This window comes from Heloderma suspectum, chromosome 2 (assembly GCF_057233095.1).
Source record: "Heloderma suspectum isolate Gila_16-S chromosome 2, 16-S_ref, whole genome shotgun sequence".
Classification (NCBI taxonomy): Eukaryota; Metazoa; Chordata; class Lepidosauria; order Squamata; family Helodermatidae; genus Heloderma; species Heloderma suspectum.
The window spans coordinates 77554713-77574070 of record NC_139459.1 but is presented as its reverse complement, the minus strand read 5'-3'; the positions used below and the strand labels follow the sequence as shown (position 1 = coordinate 77574070).

At 44.3% G+C, this 19358-nt stretch overlaps 1 protein-coding gene across 5 annotated transcripts in view; it reads right to left on the bottom strand.

The window, feature by feature from the left end:
- The window catches only part of DMXL1 (Dmx like 1), a 133213-nt gene that overhangs the window by 38629 nt on the left and 75226 nt on the right, over positions 1-19358 (bottom strand). For 3 of the 5 annotated variants that reach the window (XM_084833929.1, XM_084833930.1, XM_084833934.1), the window contains 6 exons: positions 18056-19131; positions 17074-17265; positions 16674-16750; positions 14977-15104; positions 13173-13421; positions 11323-11436 (listed from right to left, as the gene is read on the bottom strand). In XM_084833929.1, the coding sequence (XP_084690055.1) occupies positions 11323-11436; positions 13173-13421; positions 14977-15104; positions 16674-16750; positions 17074-17265; positions 18056-19131 (1836 nt within the window). The remainder of the gene's footprint in view (positions 1-11322; positions 11437-13172; positions 13422-14976; positions 15105-16673; positions 16751-17073; positions 17266-18055; positions 19132-19358) is intronic. The other 2 variants (XM_084833932.1, XM_084833933.1) reach the window with 1 other exon arrangement.

Sequence of the window (19358 nt, the reverse complement as noted above, 5' to 3'; positions counted from 1 at the left end):
CTTCCATGGATGGAAGGAGCCTTTCCAACTGCAGAAGGATGACCACATATCCAACCGATTACATTTCATACACACACACACATACACATACACACACACACACACGTTTTTACGCAACTGTAGAACTGAAGCATTCACACATGGGAAATGTGTAGCACCTACATAATACCTCAGGAACCAGGGACTGTCTGCAGCCGTGAACTGGGCATGTGACTTGAAAGGGAGCTGGGAACCCTATTATTTTTTTAATTAATTAATATCATGTATTTCTTTTTTTTAATACTTTTTATTCTATTTTTTATCTTTATAAATGAAATAAACAGTACCAACAACCTAATCAGTATCTACAGTTTCCCAACAATACAGTATTTCTTAGGAGGACACAGCAATAACAAAAAAGGGGGAAAAAAGAAAACAGAAGGAGAAGGAAGAAGAAATCAAGAAAGAAAATGAACAAATATAAGAAGTTACTTAAAAGGATTAAATTTAAACTCCATTACACACAAATTTCAAATACCATTCTACTTAAAAGTTATACCTATAACACTGGCAATATTACAATTCAGTACAGCATAAATAATCAACCTTACATTTCAATATCATATCATCAGTCTTATAGCAAGGAAGCAGGCCTACAATTCATTTCCAATAACCATATATTGCCCTTCAGTTAACATATAATAGTTGAGCTTAACAATTTAACCAGCCTGAAATATTACTAGCCAGTCTCATAATAATGATAGTAACAATAAAAAAGGAAGGAAATTAGAAAGAGTAAATAATAATAACAAATCACTAATAAATTTTATATTGTTATATAATAAAGCTTAAAATCAACCTTACAACAATCTCTAATGTATTTTGTACTAGATATATAAATAAGTGTGCACATTTCTATACACCCTCAAACAGTAAATTTAAGTACAGTGTATCATATACATTTAAAGAGAAAGGATTTAAAAGAAAAAAAAAATGAGAGAAAAAAGACGGATATATATGAGCAATTATCTCTGGCCTGGCCTGGATCTTACAGACTGAACATAGCCAGTTGACAAAACAAGTTTATAAATTCCAGTTTATGGGGCTGGAACAAAAGTCCCACATGTTTTTCCGATTAGCCACACCACCGCCATTTCGTGATTTAGAAACTTCTTCATCTGACCTTCACAAAAAATGCAAAATGTAGCAGGATATTTTAAATGATATTGTAAGTTCATTTGTTTTGCCAGGGTTTTCGCCTTGGTAAATTGCCTTCTTTTATCAGCAATTTCTTTGGTGTAAACCAGGAATAACATGACTTTATATTGTTTTGATCCCCAAAAAAGACTTCCGCCCCCTCTTGCCAGACGTAGGATATAATTTTTTGTGGCAATTCTTGCAGATTGGACTATAATCATGTAACCAGTCCCTTTGGCATTTGACACACGGAATGCCTGCTCAATATCAAGTAAATAATCAGATGACACAGGGTATACTTCATGCAGAAGCTTATCTACAAAAGTAGATGAATTTACATCAGTAGGTAGATCTTTGATACCAATAATACGTACATTTGCCCTGTGCGTGAGAGCCTCAACTTGGGAGATTCTGACAGAAAAATAGTTGTAAAAAGCTTGTGATGCAGTCTCGTTCACTGCCACCTGATTTTGCAGCTCGTTAACCTTCGCCTCCATTTTTTGCCAAGAAGTGTTAATTAAGTCCACAGGATTGTCAGGGTGGAAACTGAGCCCATAGAGCCCCAGAGCAGTTCTGATTCTGAGGAAGAACGGCAATCCGTGGGAGAGGAGCTCGCTCATCTCTCACAAGCACAGCAGCTGGCAGAGATTCCTCCTGCCAGCATTCCTGGGATAGTGACCCTGGCAGTGAGAGACCGCTGGAGGGGGGCTTGCTGGATGCTCAGCACAGACTCAGGAAGCGACGACAGATGGAGGGCGCTGAAAGGAGGCATTCCGCTCGTTTGGCGCTCAAACAACGGTCGCGTCCCAAGGACCCAAGGGAAAGAGGGAGGATCTCTCCATAGCCCATAAGTTCAGAGTCTTCCCGTGGTTCCCCTTCAAACGGGGACCAACTGCCTTACCTGGAGCTTAGGCTACTCTGCTATCTTTCCCCAGTGCTGTTCCTTGCTTAGTCGCTAGTGATTAGTATATGAAAGAGTCATAAAGTAATAAAGGAATAAAGCCTTGGAAAGAATCCTTGTCGTCTGTGTCCTGTGTCGTTGGCTATTGGAGAGGACTGCAAGAGGCAGCTAGGGCGCTCCTGACAGCTTGGTCCCCGTTACTCTTTTTTTTTTTCTCTGCTCCTACTGCCTCTGGAGGCTGCCATGGACTCGGCGGTGCAAGCTCTCGCACAAGAGAACCAGATCAGGCTCTTCATGATCAAGTGGCTCAATTGACGACTGCCGTACAGAGTCTGCAAGCTGCGGTTCAACCCCCACCACCTCCGATTCCCTCCCGCCTCAAGTGCCCGGTGGCTCTGCCAGAGAAGTTTTCTGGTGAGAAAGGACTTTTTCAGATCTTCCGTGCCCAATCAGAGCTGTACATTCACCTACGACCTGAGGATTTCCAGACAGAACAGGTTCGTGTAGGCTTTATCATTAACCTACTTTCAGGCATGGCAGCTAAATGGGCTTTGGGACTTCTTCTCGCTAATGACCTACTGCTCAGGACTATCAAGGTTTCATGACAGCAATGGCCAGATTTTTCAGTGACCCCCTGCGCACACAGACGGCTTCTCGGGAGATTCGCCGCTTCAGGCAGGGCAAGGACTCCGTTTTCAGCTACGCGACAACTTTTTACTTGCTGATGCAGGATTTACAGTGGAATGATGCCGCGCTGGTGGCTCAGTTTTTGGACGGCCTGAATGACGAGATCTTGGATGAGTTGGTACGCACGCCTAGCCCACCTACTTTGGAGGACCTCATCCACACCTGCCTCCAGATAGGCGGCTGGAGGGGCGCCGGCAGACCCGGCAGGGCGCCGGAGGCCGAGATGTCCCTCCTCCCATTCCCCGTTTCCTGCCCCCTCCCCCCACCCCTGTGGTGGGGGCGGAGGAGACCCGATGCAGCTGGGGGCTCCCCAAGCCCTGCTGCAGCCGGAGGAACTAGAGCGGCGGCATGCGGAGCGCCGATGCTTTCGGTGTGGAAAGCTGGGACATTCTGCCAAAACCTGCCGCGCCAGCCCCACAGCCTCCTCCTCCTCTTTTTCCTCCTTCTCCTCCTCGTCCCCAGGCCTGACTAGGCTGCCCCCCAAGCCTGTTGGGGGTCTCCAGTGTGGGGGTCGGCTCCCCACTGGGTGGGTGCCTTCCACAACCCCCCCACCCTCCCATCTGCTATTGCATGTTCACCTCCGCTCCTCCCAGTGGGGTGGGGTGGAGGCCCTAGCTTTAGCGGACTCTGGGGCTATGACCAGTTTCATGGATGAAACTTTTGCTCACTTCCACAAGATTCCTACCCTGCCTCTTCCTGCCCCCTTGGCAGTGGAGACCATCGATGGGCGTCCTCTTTCTTCGGGTGCGGTGACCTGGATTACAGCTCTGCTCACTCTGTGCGCCCAGTCCCACGTTGAGCAGATTCAGTTTCACTTGGCCAAGGTTCCCCAAAACCCAATCGTGCTGGGTGTTTCCTGGCTCTCTAAGCATAATCCTCAGATTTCTTGGGGGCTTCAGCAAGTGGAGTTTGCGTCTCCCTACTGCCAGGAGCATTGCCTCCCAACGGAGGCGCCAGTCCCAGCCCAGACCTTAACCCTTTCCTCCTCATCATCTGCTTCTGGCAGTTCTTCTGCTACCGTGATCCTCCCAGAGAAGTATGAGGCTTTTCGGGATGTTTTTGACAAGGAGGAAGCCGACCAGCTCCCCCCTCACCGCCCTTTTGACTGTGCCATTAACTTAATTCCTGGGGCGACCATCCCCACTGGCCGGCTGTATTCGATGTTGGAGCTGGAACTTCAAGCTCTGCGGGAGTTTTTGGACACAAACCTCAAACGTGGCTTCATTCGCCCCTCCTCCTCCCCCGCCTGCAGCCCTACCATGTTTGTGCGCAAAAAATCAGGAGAACTCCGCCCAGTGCATGACTTCTGAGCGTTGAATTCAGTCTCGATCCCCGACAAGTACCCCCTCTCCCTCATACCGGAGATGCTGGAGTGCCTGGGGCGAGCCAAGATTTTCACAAAGTTGGACCTGCGTGGCGCCTACAATCTGATTCGCATCCAGGAGGGGGATGAGTGGAAGAGCTGTTTCGGCCCCCAGTATGGAGCGTATGAATACCTAGTGATGCTGTTTGGGCTCACCTGAGGGCCCCCCCCACATTTTCACGTTTTAAGAATGCCATCTTCCGTGACTATTTGGACACTTTCCTCATTGTGTATCTCGGTGATTTACTTATATTTTCTGAGGACCCCCACGTCGATCAGCATCATGTCTCCGCCATCCTCCAGCGCCTCCGCGAGCATCATCTTTATGTCAAGCTGGAGAAATATGCATATGACCTAACCTCTTTGGACTTTCTTGGCTACATTATCTCAGCTGACGGTATCAGGATGGATCCTGCAAAGGTCCAGGCTGTCGTCTCCTGGCAGGCTCCATCCACCAAGAAGGACTTGCAACGTTTTCTGGGGTTTGCTAATTTTTACAGAAAGTTCCTGCCCAGCTTTGCTCGGCTGACATCTCCTCTCACGGACCTCCTTAAGGGCAAGAAATCTCCTTTTCATTGGACGGCATCTGCCCAATGGGCTTTTGAGGAACCTAAGAAGCTTTTTAGTTCTGAGCCGATCCTGTTACATCCCAACCCGAGGAAGCCTTTTGTAGTGCAAACTGATGCCTCTGACTTTGCGGTGGGGGCTGTGCTTTTTCAGCCAGATCGGGCGGGCGGCGGGTTGCAACCCTGCGCCTACCACTCCAGGAAGCTGAACATGTCTGAGAGGAATTATACCATCTGGGAGAAGGAACTGTTGGCCATCAAGTCTGCTTTGGAGATCTGGCGTCATCTGCTGGAGGGGGCACAGCACCCAGTCGAAGTTAGAACCAACCATCGCAACCTGGAACATCTTCAGACAGCCCGTGCCTTAAACCAGCGAAATTAGGTTGTCGCTTTTTTTCCCCCGGTTCCACCTTAAGATTTGCCATGTGAAGGCCTCTGACAACCTACAAGCAGATGCTCTTTCTCATAAGCCGGACCTCCAGCCAGAGGCTGAAGGAAATCCCCCCGCCCTCTGATTCTTCCTCCCCAGAGCCTGGCGGCAGCTGCGGTACCTCACTCTTGGGAGGAGGCTATTCACTCTGAACAGGCTCAAAAATGCTTTTGTCCGCACAAAAGTGGAGGAATTGGGGCTAGCCTCTGGCCCCCCACACTCTACCCCCTTCTCTTTGCGAGGTGGCCTGCTTTACCATTCTGGCCAGGTCTATGTGCCTTCTAGACCCTCCATGAGAAGGTCCTCCATCAGTGTCACGACTCCCCCACTGCTGGGCATTTTGGCTTTGCCAAGACCCTGCATGGAGTGACGTGGGATTTTTGGTGGCCTCGTGTGTGTTGGGATGTCAAGACCTATTCTGCCTCCTACCCAACCTGCCAGTGGGCGAAGGCCCCCTCAGGCAAGCCCACAGCCTTGCTTCACCCCCTGCCTACCCCCTCAGGACCTTGGAAACTGCTCTCCCTTGACTTCATCACTGACTTGCCTCGCTCACACGGGAAGACCACTATGTGGTGGATTTGTTTTCTAAGATGGCCCATTTCATCCCCTGCTCTGGGCTGCCCACAGCCAGGGAGACGGCGGAGCTTTTTTTGGCGCATGTTTTCCAGCTCCACGGATGGCCCGAGGATCTCATTTCGGATAGGGGGGCCCAATTCACTGCCCATTTCTGGAGGGAGCTACTTAGGCTTCTCCATGTGATGCTCCGTCTTTCCTCTGCCCACCATGCACAGACGGACGGTCAGACCGAGCGCACCAATGCGACTCTGGAGCAATATCTGCGCTGTTATGTAAATTACCAGCAAGATGACTGGTTTTCCTTGCTGCCTCTCGCAGAATTTGCTTATAACAATGCCTGCCATGCTTCCACCCGCCAAACTCCATTTTTTGCCAATTTTGGTTACCACCCCAAGGCTTTCCCATCCACCCTAGCTCCCTCTTCGGTGCTGGCGGCCCATAAGTTTTTAGAGGAGTTGCGAGCGGTACACCACCTCTTACGGGACTCCCTCGAGCAAGCCAAGACAGCCTGCAAGGTCTCTGCGGACCGGCAGTGCCAGCCGGGTCCATCTCTGCAACTGGGGGACTGGGGTTGGTTGTCCACCCAATACCTCCCCTCTCACTTGCCCACAAAGAAGCTCATGCCTTGCCGCATGGGACCTTTCCAGATTACAGCCCAGATTAACCCTGTTGCTTTTCGCCTGGCTCTCCCCCCGTCCATGAAGATCCATCCTATTTTTCATCGGTCCTTCCCGTCCCCCCTGGTTTCTGGTGACCCTCATCGCTCAGCCGGCTCCCCCCCGCCACCAGTGCTGGAGGTGGAGGAGGAGTTTGAGGTCACGGAGATTCTGGACTCCCACCTTTCTCGCGGCCGCCTGCAATATCTGGTGGACTGGAAGGGGTACGGGCCAGATGAGCGATCTTGGGAACCCATGGAAAATGTGCATGCTCCGTTGCTGCTGAGGCATTTCCACCAGCTGTACCCCCACAAACTCGGGGCCGCAGGGGAGGAGCATGAGGGGGGGCCTCATGGGAGTGGGGATGATGTCAGGATGGAAACTGAGCCCATAGAGCCCCAGAGCAGTTCTGATTCTAAGGAAGAACAGCAATCCGTGAGAGAGGAGCTCGCTCATTTCTCACAAGCACAGCAGCTGGCAGAGATTCCTCCTGCCAGCATTCCTGGGATAGATAGTGGCCCTGGCAGTGAGAGACCGCTGGAGGGTGGTTTGCTGGACACTCGGCACAGACGCAGGGAGTGACGACAGATGGAGGGCGCCGAAAGGAGGCATTCCGCTCGTTTGGCGCTCAAACAACAGTCGCATCCCGAGGACCCAAGGGAAAGAGGATCTCTCCATAGCCCATAAGTTCAGAGTCTTCCCGTGGTTCCCCTTCAAACGGGGACCAACTGCCTTACCTGGAGCTTAGGCTACTCTATCTTTCCCCAGTGCTGTTCCTTGCTTAGTCGCTAGTGATTAGTATCTGAAAGAGTCATAAAGGAATAAAGCCTTGGAAAGGATCCTCGTCGTCTGTGTCCTGAGTTGGCTATTGGAGGGGACTGTAAGAGGCAGCTAGGGTGCTCCTGTCAGCCCCTTGCAGGGCGGTGATGGAATTTTGAATTGTATCCAGCCTCAGCCTGTTCAGCAAATTGCAAAGGCAAAGTTTTTATCAGAGCAAGCAACTCCTCTGTATTTTCGCTTCTCAAAGTCTTTGCCACGGGAGGTATGGGGGGGGGGTAGGTGGAGATCCTGCTCCTTTTTTCCTCCTTGATGTAGCCATCCTTCTCTTCAAACAGATCTTGCAGGTCCTCAAATATTGTTGGTATTTCTTAATCCATAAACTACATTGGAGCACGTCAGCCCTGATTTCTCCTAATTAGATAGGAGTTTCAAAACAACTCTGAGTGATGATTAAGCTCTGGCAGACTAGCCTTGGAGCCCAGCCCCTTTGCTGCTTCACAAAGAGGGCTGCTCTTCCAAGACTTCATCCAGATGCTGCTCTTGCCTCCCCTTTTCATTCCAGGGAAAGATGAAAAGGTTTTTCAACCTTTTAACAGCTGTTTGAGATAGCATCCCCTGGAGGCTCTGTGGAATGCTGCCAGGGCGACCTTTAATTCATTATCAACAGGTTCATTACAGATCCTGTAATCCTGTAATGCAAATCCTCAAAGACTCTCAGGCTACAAAGGAATGCCTCCAGGAGATTCAAATGGGAACACAAATGTTGCCTACAGTTTGAAGTGAGGCTTGCTGGCTAGACTAACTTAGGGAGGGATGTCTCGCCATTCCAGTGATGCTTCCCTACGTCGCCTCTCACGCATCGCTAACCAGGTCGACCGTCTGAGCTCCACCCCTGACGTTCTGACATTTCCCTCTTAGCTCTGCACCGTAGTCTAGCATCTCTTAGGGCATAGCCTCCGCTCTCCTCCTCCTCCCGGCTTCTCACAGAGGGGGGCAAGGGGGGGGGGGCTTCAGGCCTGGCCATCTGGTAGTTAGTAACCTGAGAAACACACCTACCCATATCTGAACTGGTTTGGGAAAATGCATCCCCCAGTTCTGGTTGTTCCTCTTCTGAATCTGAGCTGCTAACTACAGTCAGGGCCAGAAATACTGGAACATGGATAACTGTTTTGGCAGTTGACCTCTGTACACCACCACATTGAAGTTGAAAGGAAACACACCCAGATGGGAGTGAAAGCAGGACTTTCAGCTGTAATTCAAGGGGTTTGACGAAAGTGGGGCACTGACCATTCAGGAAGGACAGCCAGTGGCATACACACACCCCCATCGTTGGTGGCTCATAAGTAATGGAACAAACCAACATCATTTCAAACTTAAGGACCGCCTTCAATACCTGGATGAAAATCCTTTGCAGTCAATGACTGCCTGAAGTCTGGAACCCATGGACATGACCAAATGCTGAGTTTCCTCCCTCGAGATGCTTTGCCAGGCCTTTACTGCAGCTGCCTTCAGCTGCCGCTTGTTTGTGGGTCTTTCTGCCTTCAGTCTTGTCTTCAGGAAGGGAAAAGCATGCTCTGTTGGGTTGAGATCAGGTGACTGACTTGGCCATTGAAGAACATCCCACTTCTTTGCCTTGAGAAACTCTTGGGTAGCTTTTGCTGTATGTTTTGGGTCATTATCCATCTGCAATATGAAGCGGCGTCCTATCAGTTTGGCAGCATTCGGCTGAATCTGAGCAGAAAGTATAGCCTTAGACACTTCAGAATTCATCCTGCCACTTTTATCAGCAGTCAGGTCATCAATAAACACCAGTGACCCAGTTCCATTGGCAGCTGTACATGCCCATGCCATAACACTGCCTCCACCATGTTTGACAGATGATGTGGTACGCTCTGGATCATGAGCTGTTCCTTTCCTTCTCCATACTTTTCTCTTCCCATCATTCTGGTACAAGTTAATCTTGGTTTCATCAGTCCAAAGAATCTTATTCCAGAACTGGGCAGGCTTTTTTACGTGTTTGCTGGCAAAGGCTAATCTGGCCTTTCGGTTCTTGAGCGTTACCAGTGGTTTGCACCTTGTTGTGAAGCCTCTGTATTTACATTCATAAAGCCGTCTCTTGACTGCAAATGTTGACAATGACATGCCTACCTCCTCAAGAGTGTTCTTGACCTGGCTAGATGTTGTGAAAGGGTTCCTCTTCACCATGAGCAGCATTCTGCGGCCATCCACTTTAGTTGTCTTCTATGTTCTACCAGGCCTTTTGCTGCTGCTGAGCTTGCCAGTTAATTCCTTCTTTTTCAGGGTGCTCCAAACTGTTGTGTTGGCCACTCCCACTGTTTTTGCTATCTCTCTGATGGGTTTATTTTGTTTCCTCAGCCTAATGATGGCCTCCTTCACTCGCATGGACACCTCTTTGGGCCTCATGTTGGGAGTTCCAGTGAACAACTACCAAATGTAAATGTAACACTCAGAACCACCTCTGGGCCTTTTATCTGCTTGATTGGTCATGGGGTGCCCAGGAAACAGGCCACACCTGGCCATGCAGCTGGTTGTCAGCCATTCGTTCCATTACTTATGAGCCACCAATGATGGGTGTGTGTGTATGCCACTGGCTGTACTTCCTGAATGGTCAGTGCCCCACTTTTGTCAAACCCCTTGAATTACAGCTGAAAGTCCTGACTTCGCTCCCATCTGGGTGTGTTTCCTTTCAACTTCAATGGGGTGGTGTACAGAGGCCAACTGCCAAAACAGTTATCCTTGTTCCAATATTTCTGGCCCTGACTGTATCTTCCTGTGCTGAGAATCAATCCTGACATCCCCCAGAAACACTTCCTGAAATTACGCTTTCAAGAAGGATTGGAGCCACCATAGAACAGTGCCTAAATCTGATATTAGGGACCCCTAATCCAGATATGTGCTATGCTCTCCTGAAACCACTAGTAATTATAGGCATTTCAACAATCATAGAACTATTAGTTATTTAAGTACAAACACACACTTGCAACCCAGACTTTCTAAACAAACCTTTTAGAACATTCAATAATAAACTGAACAAACCAGTGCATAAAAGTACAAATGCACTCATTTTCAGAACAGATTCATTTTAAGTTTTATATTATCCTTTCAAGTTGTCTCTAATCAAACATAAATTTATCTGGCTGACAAACATTTTACTGAAAGCTCTATTGCAGTCCAGATTATGTGCACATACCAACCAACCACAATTCCTTCTTCTCTGAAAGAAGTTATCCAAAAGTTATTAATCCTAAACTATGTACTTGGATGCAAGTTCCACTGAAATCAATTTTACTTACTTCCAAGAAAATGTGTTTCAGAGATGACAATAGTTAGACATCTTGACCTAAAGCCACAAAGGAATCCCCTATAGACCATTATCAAAATTATGTTCAGGATCACCCCCCACACACACACTCCAATTCTCTCTCCCACTTCACTGTTGACACTACATATGTCGGACCTGTATACTACACAAGTTTCCTGCAAATTTACCATTTATTTGACTTTACTAAAATATTTTTAAATTGGATTATGTATGGCCACCTGAATTTAGAGCAACATTTTGCTGCAGTTCAGTAAATAAGATATGGGAATGTTGATGATTACGCAAGCTCCTCTCTGCCAAGGTCATTTTGTGTCATTTATGCCAATCACAAATCAAATTATAATACAGCCAAAAAAATGTAAAGCAGTCACATCACCAGATCATTTGAAAATGCTACGATTTACATTTATATTATTTGTTATACTTCACTAATCTTCTATGGCTACTGAATTCAGTTTCACTATGAAGTAAAAATTTTTGTATTCTAAATTAACACTTAGAAATCCACAGCCATATGCATATGGTCACGTGACACAAAACAAGCAGTCTTAATGAACTAAAATGTACTCAACTTTTTTCTGGTAATTGCAAGCCATGGCGTTCCTTCAATACTGAAGATATTTAAAAACTGATTTAATATGGAGTATACCAAATATATGAACAACCAATATATTTTTCTTCCAAAAATATGATTAATGTAGCCAAGGTAATTGAAATAATACACAATTAAAACCTGAGGTCATGACTTACAAACATATTTTTTCTTTGTAGTTTTATTTATAAATATGCAGTATCAAATATCAGCACGGGATTAGAAAGCCTAAAACTGAAGCTAATATCTTGCCTGCAGGTTTGGTAGGACTATGAGTACTGATGGCTGTTAGAGATTTGGTAAACCCCACGCACTCCATGGAGAATACTACTACCTGATGTGGGCTAGGCATAGGGAAGTGCCTACCTGCCAAAGAGAGAAAACACAGACTGCTCTTAGATAGAATACGGCTGTCAAACATAAGAGAAATTAACTTTTCACCAATCATTTAACTATTATGCCTACACTTTGTCAAGAAATGGACATTTAAGAGGCTGCACAGAAAATGATTTTAGTCTAATACCGGAATTTTTACCTTCATTTATATTTCATATGTAATATACAACGTAGCTATTTCAGTTATATTCGAACAATTTACAGCACAGTCCTATGCATGTTTGTGTTGGATGGGGTTATGCTCCCCCTGAAGACTCAGGTTTGCAGTTTGGGGGTGCTCCTGGATTCAGCACTAAGCCTGGATGCTCAGGTTTCAGCGGTGGCCAGGAGTGCTTTTGCACAGTTAAAACTAGTGCGCCAACTGCGCCCGTTCCTGGAGATGTCTGATCTGGCCACGGTGACACATGCCTTAGTTACATCCCGTTTGGATTACTGCAACGTGCTCTACGTGGGGCTGCCTATGAAGAGTGTTCAGAAACTACAGTTGGTTCAAAGAGCTGCTGCCAGACTGTTGACTGGAGCTTGTTACAGGGAGCATACAACTCCTTTGTTAAAACAGCTTCACTGGCTTCCAGACTGTTTCCAGGCACAATTCAAAGTGCTGGCTATGACCTATAAAGCCCTATGCGGCTCCAGTCCAGGTTATCTGAAAGACCGCATCTTCCCTTATGGACCTGCCTGTGTCCTGATCTCTTCCGGGAAGGCCCTTCTCTCAGTCCCACCACTGTCACGTTTGGTGGGAGCCCGGAAGAAGGCCTTCTCAGTGGCTGCCCCACGGCTGTGGAACACCTTTCCCAGGGAGGCTAGGATGGCTCCCTCCTTGATGTGTTTCTGGAGGCAGACTAAAACATTCTTGTTCCAGCAGGCCTTTGGGACATAGTTGGAACCTGGGGGTAAGCTGCTAAAATGCTGTTTTAAAATGCTGTTTTAATATAATTTTAATTGTATTGTTTAATTTATATTTTAACTTTTGTATATTTTCATATGTTTTAATTGTATATGTTTTAATTTTTGTAAGCCGCCTTGTGTCCCAGTACTGGGAAAAAGGCAGGGAATAACAACAACAACAACAACAAATAATAATAATAATAATAATGATGATGATGTTTACTTCAGAACCAAGCTCCTGTGACTACAGTAAGGCTTATTCCCAAATAAATATCTATTAAGGCTGAAATCCAATGTAATTGCTTATATTTGATTGTGGCAGATATGTTGGACAGTGCTGTTTGTACATAATGCCAAACCATTCTTTAGCGCTATGTGGTTGAACAAAAAGGAGCTCACACAAAGCCTCAAGCTCCTGTGCTCCTCCTTCTGAGAGACCAGGGTGGGGGAGCGGACTACACCAGAATTCAGTTTCACTTTAGCAGATTCCTGGCTTGTTGTTACACGTGCACCAAGAACTGTGGTTTTAAAGAAATCAGTCAATTGCTAAACAAGCCATCAAACCCTAGATTGTTTTGCTGGCTTGTTTAACTAGAGTTTTTAAAACCACAATTCCTGGTTAGCATGTCACAACAAATGAAGAATCTGCCAAAGTGAAAGTAAATGCTGATTTATTTCTCCTCCTGGTTACAAATTACAGGTTTGAGTTATGTGCGAATGGTTACTAATGTCATATAGCCTAGCCAGTTTGTGCAACAGGAAGGCACTGAGTTCAAAGTTTTTATCTAAGGAAAAGAAAGTTAAGAGAATGAACTAACCCATCTTTGTTGTTTGTTGAATTTGTCCTCCCTTGGGAATCTTTGCTCCTCCACCAAATACAGCAAACCACATTTTGTCATTAAGAGGATGGGCCACAATCCTGTACAACTCATTGCTGGAATGTGTCGCTAGACCATGGATAAAGAGACTAAGGTAGACTGCTGTCAGAATTTCACAGAGCAAAACTGTGATCCCAGACTGAGCTTCTTCCCCAGCATGATTCAGTAATTGTATTAAAGCCACTACTCCTAGAAAGAGAAAAACCACCATTTAGTTTTTAAACACAGAAGACAAGAAACAGGAGCTACTTGCAATTCTCCCCAGACATACAGCTTTACGGGGATGAAGGTAATCTTATTGTGAGTTCTTTAGGGCTGTTGATTCATTTATCATTACTATAGAAACTACTACCTCACTCTAAGACACTGGTCCTGTTTGCACATAATGGTAGAAAATCATGGATTAAATAACCCATGAGTTGCTGTGGTGTGTGCCCAGCATGTGACACAGCCATTTTGAAAATGCAACCTCCAATCGGCCCAATCAGAGGTTGTTCGTGGCATGCGAACACAGACATTATGGGTTAATTGTGAGTCAAACAACCCAAAATTAATCTAACAACTAATTGTATTTTAACTTTGGGTTGTTTAAACCATGGTTAACCCCTAGTGTCCGGGTCCGCATGTCACAGAGCAACCTCCAAGTGGAGGCTGCATATTCAGAATAGCAGCAGCATATAGCCCCAGCAAATCATGGCCTAATTAATTCACCCATGATTTGCTGCCATTATGTGCGAACCCAGTCAATGGGACACTGTGGTCTATAATCAATTGAAAAACTACACCAATACATCCTCAGGAATAGCTCTGTTTCAAACTCAGGATGTACTTCTAAAATGGGAGCTCTCTAAGGAGCCGATCATATACCAATTGTGCTATAAAGCAATGCGATCAAACATGTAAAATATGAAGGTGCATGCATCTTTTTACCACTCTTGTATACATCCAAGAAACCTGATTCAGCCATGGTATACAGGCACATATACAGAGCAATTTAAAAATGCGAATTCACACATGCATTTCATCCACATTTTCATGTTTGCTATGTAGCGTTAGTATGCATTCAGCAAATATTTGATTAATAAAATGTGGAGCTGTCTTAAATCAGTCTTAGCTTTCACAGAAGGTGCGAGGATGTACATATACCCACATTTTCTAGGAAGACTACAGGTTGCCCACCTGGGAAAACCTATACACCACTCAAGAAAAAACATAGAAAAACAGAATGCATTATTGTCCAAAGGTTGGATACGGGTCTGGTCTGGATGCTATGCTAAACTGTATTTAGAATTATAAGAATGAGCCCAGGCAAACTTTGCTCTTGTGCACTGCCCCTCCTCCTCCACTGCAGTCATGAGTTCAGAAACTTTTATTTCCATTTTGAATTAACTGCAGTTTGCCATGCTGTCCAAATCCAGACATACCATCGTTAACTATGGTGAGAGGAAACAAGCCAATTTCAAACCATAGTTTATTGAGCTGGCTTGTGTTCAGTAACCACAGTTAAGATTAACTACAGTTTAGAGGTTGGACAACATACTAACCTGTGGCTATTCTAAAATGGAAGAAACTTCCAATTGCCTCATAGCTGCACTAGAAGAAGAGAAAGGAAGGAGGGAGCACACAAACCTAAATGAGCCTAGGATCATTTTCTTAACTCTAAAACTGTGGTTTAGCATTATGCCCAAAAGCAAGCACACACTCCTACTCCACAAGGCCAAGAAGAAAGTTAAATCTTTAGTACCTGGCCACTGAGCTGGTGCAGTATTAGGAGTTACTGTTTCATCTGAGCTTGCTGTTCTTAGAGAATGTCGGTGAGAGAGCAGCAATGTCTGATAAACGGTTCCGGTAAATTGGTTTGCTTGTAATGAACTATTTAAAAAAAGTTAAAATCAAATAAAGTATTAATTATGACACTTCTCTTATGATTTCAAGTATCTTTCAACATACAGGCCTGGTTTGGATGCAACACTAAACCATAGTTTATCTCAATTCTGGGGTTCTTTTGTATGAGACTGAACTCAAACCAGCCCCATAGTTTGGGGCTGACAGGCCAGTATTGTAAACCATGGTTTGAAGTTGGTTTGTGAATTGTGCTATGGTCTGTCATTATGTTCAAGCTTGGTATCTGGTTTTAATCCTAGTTTGTTCTGCTACTCCACCTCACTGCCCATTTGGCTGTCCAGATGCAACAGAAGAATGACCTGAAAATGAAGCTTCCAATGTGGCCAAGATGCTTTCACTGGCACTTGCTCGAATGTCTCCACTCCTCTGCACTCCACCTGGCAACAGGCTCCTTTCTCTGCCCACTTCCTCACTGACAAGCCCTCCTTCTCAAACCTGGCTGCCTAACTCTGCATCAGCTTGTAAGGATTTTTTTTTTTAAACTGGACCAAGGATGCTTTTACCCATATATAACAATGCACGTAAGTTAAAGGCACACCTTTGCCCTTTGCAAGCTATATCAACAGTTCAACAGACGCAAGTGCAGTTTGACCTAAACCTCTTACCCAACCTGCTACCATCCACTCACTTTCTGCTAAACTATTTCTGCAAGAACCTGCCTACCCTTTTTATATCCTAAGTATTCAACTTATTGCTAACACCTGTTCTTCTATTTGTTCACCAGTAAAGTTTTAATACTGAAAAATATTTGGATCTTTATATAAAAAGTTGCCACACTGGGAAGGGCTTTTGTTTGGGAGGATTAGCAAAATAGTTTTAGCAAAGAGGTGTGTGTCTTTCGTATAACAGCTGGGCATTAGCACAACAAATCAAATTAGAAGGGTCAAGCCAGACCATGGACATGTGCAAGCCAGATTCGGGCTTGTTCAACAAACCATGGTTAAAACAAACTCGCTCAGTGTCACATCTGAGCTGGGACTTTTTAGCTTTCTTTGTACTTCTAAAAAACATTTCACTAATCTGACATTAGGCCAATGGAGTCCAATAAACTGAAGTTTAGAAACAAATATATTTGTCAATGACTGATTTAATTTATAAAAGTATGAAGTTGAATTACAGATTATTGTTTATATTACAAAAGTACAGAACATTCAAGAGTGGTATCTGGGGTCTGCAACTCAAAATCTTCTGGAGGTATGAATAAAAAATACTGAATGATTATTACCTTATCATGACTACTGTATTATACACTAGCTATAGTGTTGTTAAATTGGGGTTTTCACTTTGCTGGGTGTCCTGATGCTTTGTATAACTACAGAACAAGGAAACCCTTCATTGTAGGAAAATATACACACTGGCACGGGTTAGGCAGAAAGTTTTACATATTTTTATATTTATTGATTTATTACATTTCTATATTGCCCAATAGCTGAAGCTCTCCAGTTAAGACACCAACTATGCCCCCAAATCATAGGAAAGTAAACACGGAGCTATTGTTATTGCTGAGCACCAGAGCTCAGTTTTAAAAATCTTTACCTGTAGTTATGACCTCCACAGAGAGACTGGTATATGCAAGCTGACAGAGATGCTGCTAACGTATGCATTACATGTATCTGGAAGACAGATTGGTAGGACACATTACATTTCAGACAGAATTGTTGTTTAGATGGTCTTGGAATTACCGTTTTTTCAGAATCATTTTATCAAGTCAAACACAAGATATCACTTGGGACTATATGCTTGCATCTAATTCTAAATGAGCAATACTGATTCCCAACAGAGATACATGTACAAATAAATGTCTTTATTCCAGTAGTTCAAAGGGCAGGCATTTATGCCATATAAACCATGTGCATAAATACAAATATTTCCAGATTTTTAGAAAAAATATTCCAAGAATACAAACATTAAAAGTCTAACTTGTTATAATACTTGCCTTATTATTCTGTATATCTGGATGGGGTGGTGAATCAAGGTTTATTATTGCATGTAGTATGTCATGTGTCAGATTACTAAGATGTAGCAATGGATTGGCCACCACGGTTTTGGCACTTGCAGTACAGGCAAACAGAAGTGGTATTGAGCTCTGGTCAGATACAGTATTAGTAGGCAACTGCATTGATAGTTCCTTTATAGAGAGAAGGAAAAGAAAATAGAAATTATATTTTGATAGCTGAGCTTCTTATAGGATAAAATCTAGCACAAGGTGTAATAGTAACTGTTATTGTATCCTCCCTCCCAGGAATATCCCCAGAGGTAGAAGAAACAGGAAATCCAAAACTTGAACAAGCAACCTTATTGTCTAGGCTGTGGCATGACCTGGCAAACTACCTAAGACCATGCTGTGTCCTCTTGAGGCCAGGGTGTCTCAACATTGGCCTGGTGATTGGTAGGTAGCATGATGTCCTTACATTGCCCAAGGCAAGCATAAATACTAGACCCCTGGCCTTCTGTCTATGCCTGTACTCAGAGATCCCACTCAAGCCCCAGCTTCAACAACTGACTTCAGGAATCTGGAGCTGGAGACCTCTCACTCCAATACTAGTTGCAGTATGCCACTGCTTCAACATGGCCCTTACATAAAGACCAAATGAAATGCAAGCTCAAGTCATATTTTGGTAAGTTTCAACATGATAAATGGTTTCTCCTGTTTTTTCCCCTCAAAAACTGCCAAGACATTATTGGTTCAAATACTAGGAATGATGTTGGACATTTTATATTGAGTAATTACTATCTGGAATGGAGATTTAAATGTGTATAATTTGAAGAGGAAATTACAAATACACAACTCACATCTTTTATATGCTGAACCAGAATACATTACCAAAATAGTAATGGGAATATAATTATATTTTTTTAATAATATACCTTTATCTTAGGCTACACATTAAATATTTTAATAATGAAAAACTACATGCCTGCTGAGATTCTTGTAGAAGCAAAATCAGTTCCATCCTTACAGATGCCAAGCCTCCACCATGAGATCCATGAAGGATACAGTAACTTAGAAACATCCGCAAAAGTGACTGGTATTTTATAAGCCACTGCCTTCTCTGAAAGTTTTCGCTCTGCAGTGCATTTTGTTGTGTGTCTGACAGTTCTTCAGTCATTTCACTTAATAAAGCGTCGTCCACTGTTGGGCTAATTCCTGACTGAACATCTTCTGTTTCAACACTATAGTCACAGGTTTTTTGAAGAGCTACCACTTCTCTTTCAAGCCAATGATACAGCTGGTATCTTAATTTTCCACCATCTACTTCATAGCCAGTGGATAATGTACGGAGCTCCACTGTTAGAATCTTCAAACATGCCCTAAATTTCAGCTGTGCAGAAATGATGTCTTCTGATAAAGTTAAAACATCATTTTCAACACCTGGACTATAGGTTTCTGTGTAGCTAGAACTAACTTCATTTGGTTTCTCACTCACTATCTTCTGTAAAGGTTTCATTACAAGACAAGAATCTTCACTTTCCTCATCTTTGTCACTGTCCCACTTTAGCTCCAAAGGTTCATCCTGGAAGGTCATAGTTGGTTGACTCCAATCAAACGAAAGAGCATAATTTGAATTTTTGTCTGATGAGCCATCTGAAGATGATCCTAAACCATTTACTATTGGTTGTGACCAATCAATGCTGATAGATTTGTCATCTTTTGATTCCTCTGGAGAAGAAGGTGAGCAGCCTTTACTAGTATCCCTTAAACTTGGTGTTCTCCCTAAAGTCTTTGACTTTCTGACCACTTTGGGCATCTTTGATAACACTTCTAAAGCCAACATAGGACAGCCAGCCTTCAGATGAGCATATGCTGTAGTGAAGAACAATCTTCTTTCCCCTAAATTGATTTCATCGGCCAGTCCATTTTCTCCTGTCACACAAATCCTTGTGGAAGATAAATCAGAAGACCCAAAGTGGCGTCTCAACAAGAGAGGATGTGTCCTTAGATAATTATAAAAATTAAATACTGAAGGGTTACAACTTGAGATGCTTCCTTCATCTGTAAAAGTATTACATGAAAGAATACTGTAAAGAATTGGTTCCAGTTCTAATACAATAAATCCTCCGAATGCTCCAATGTTATACAATATTACAACACAACTACATTTACTATCAGCAGCAAGACAGACTCCCCAAGTATTTTATCTTTTGAACACAGGAAGCTGCCTTATCCCGAGCCAGACCACTGGTCCATCTAGCTCAGTTCTGTCTACAATGGCTCAGTTC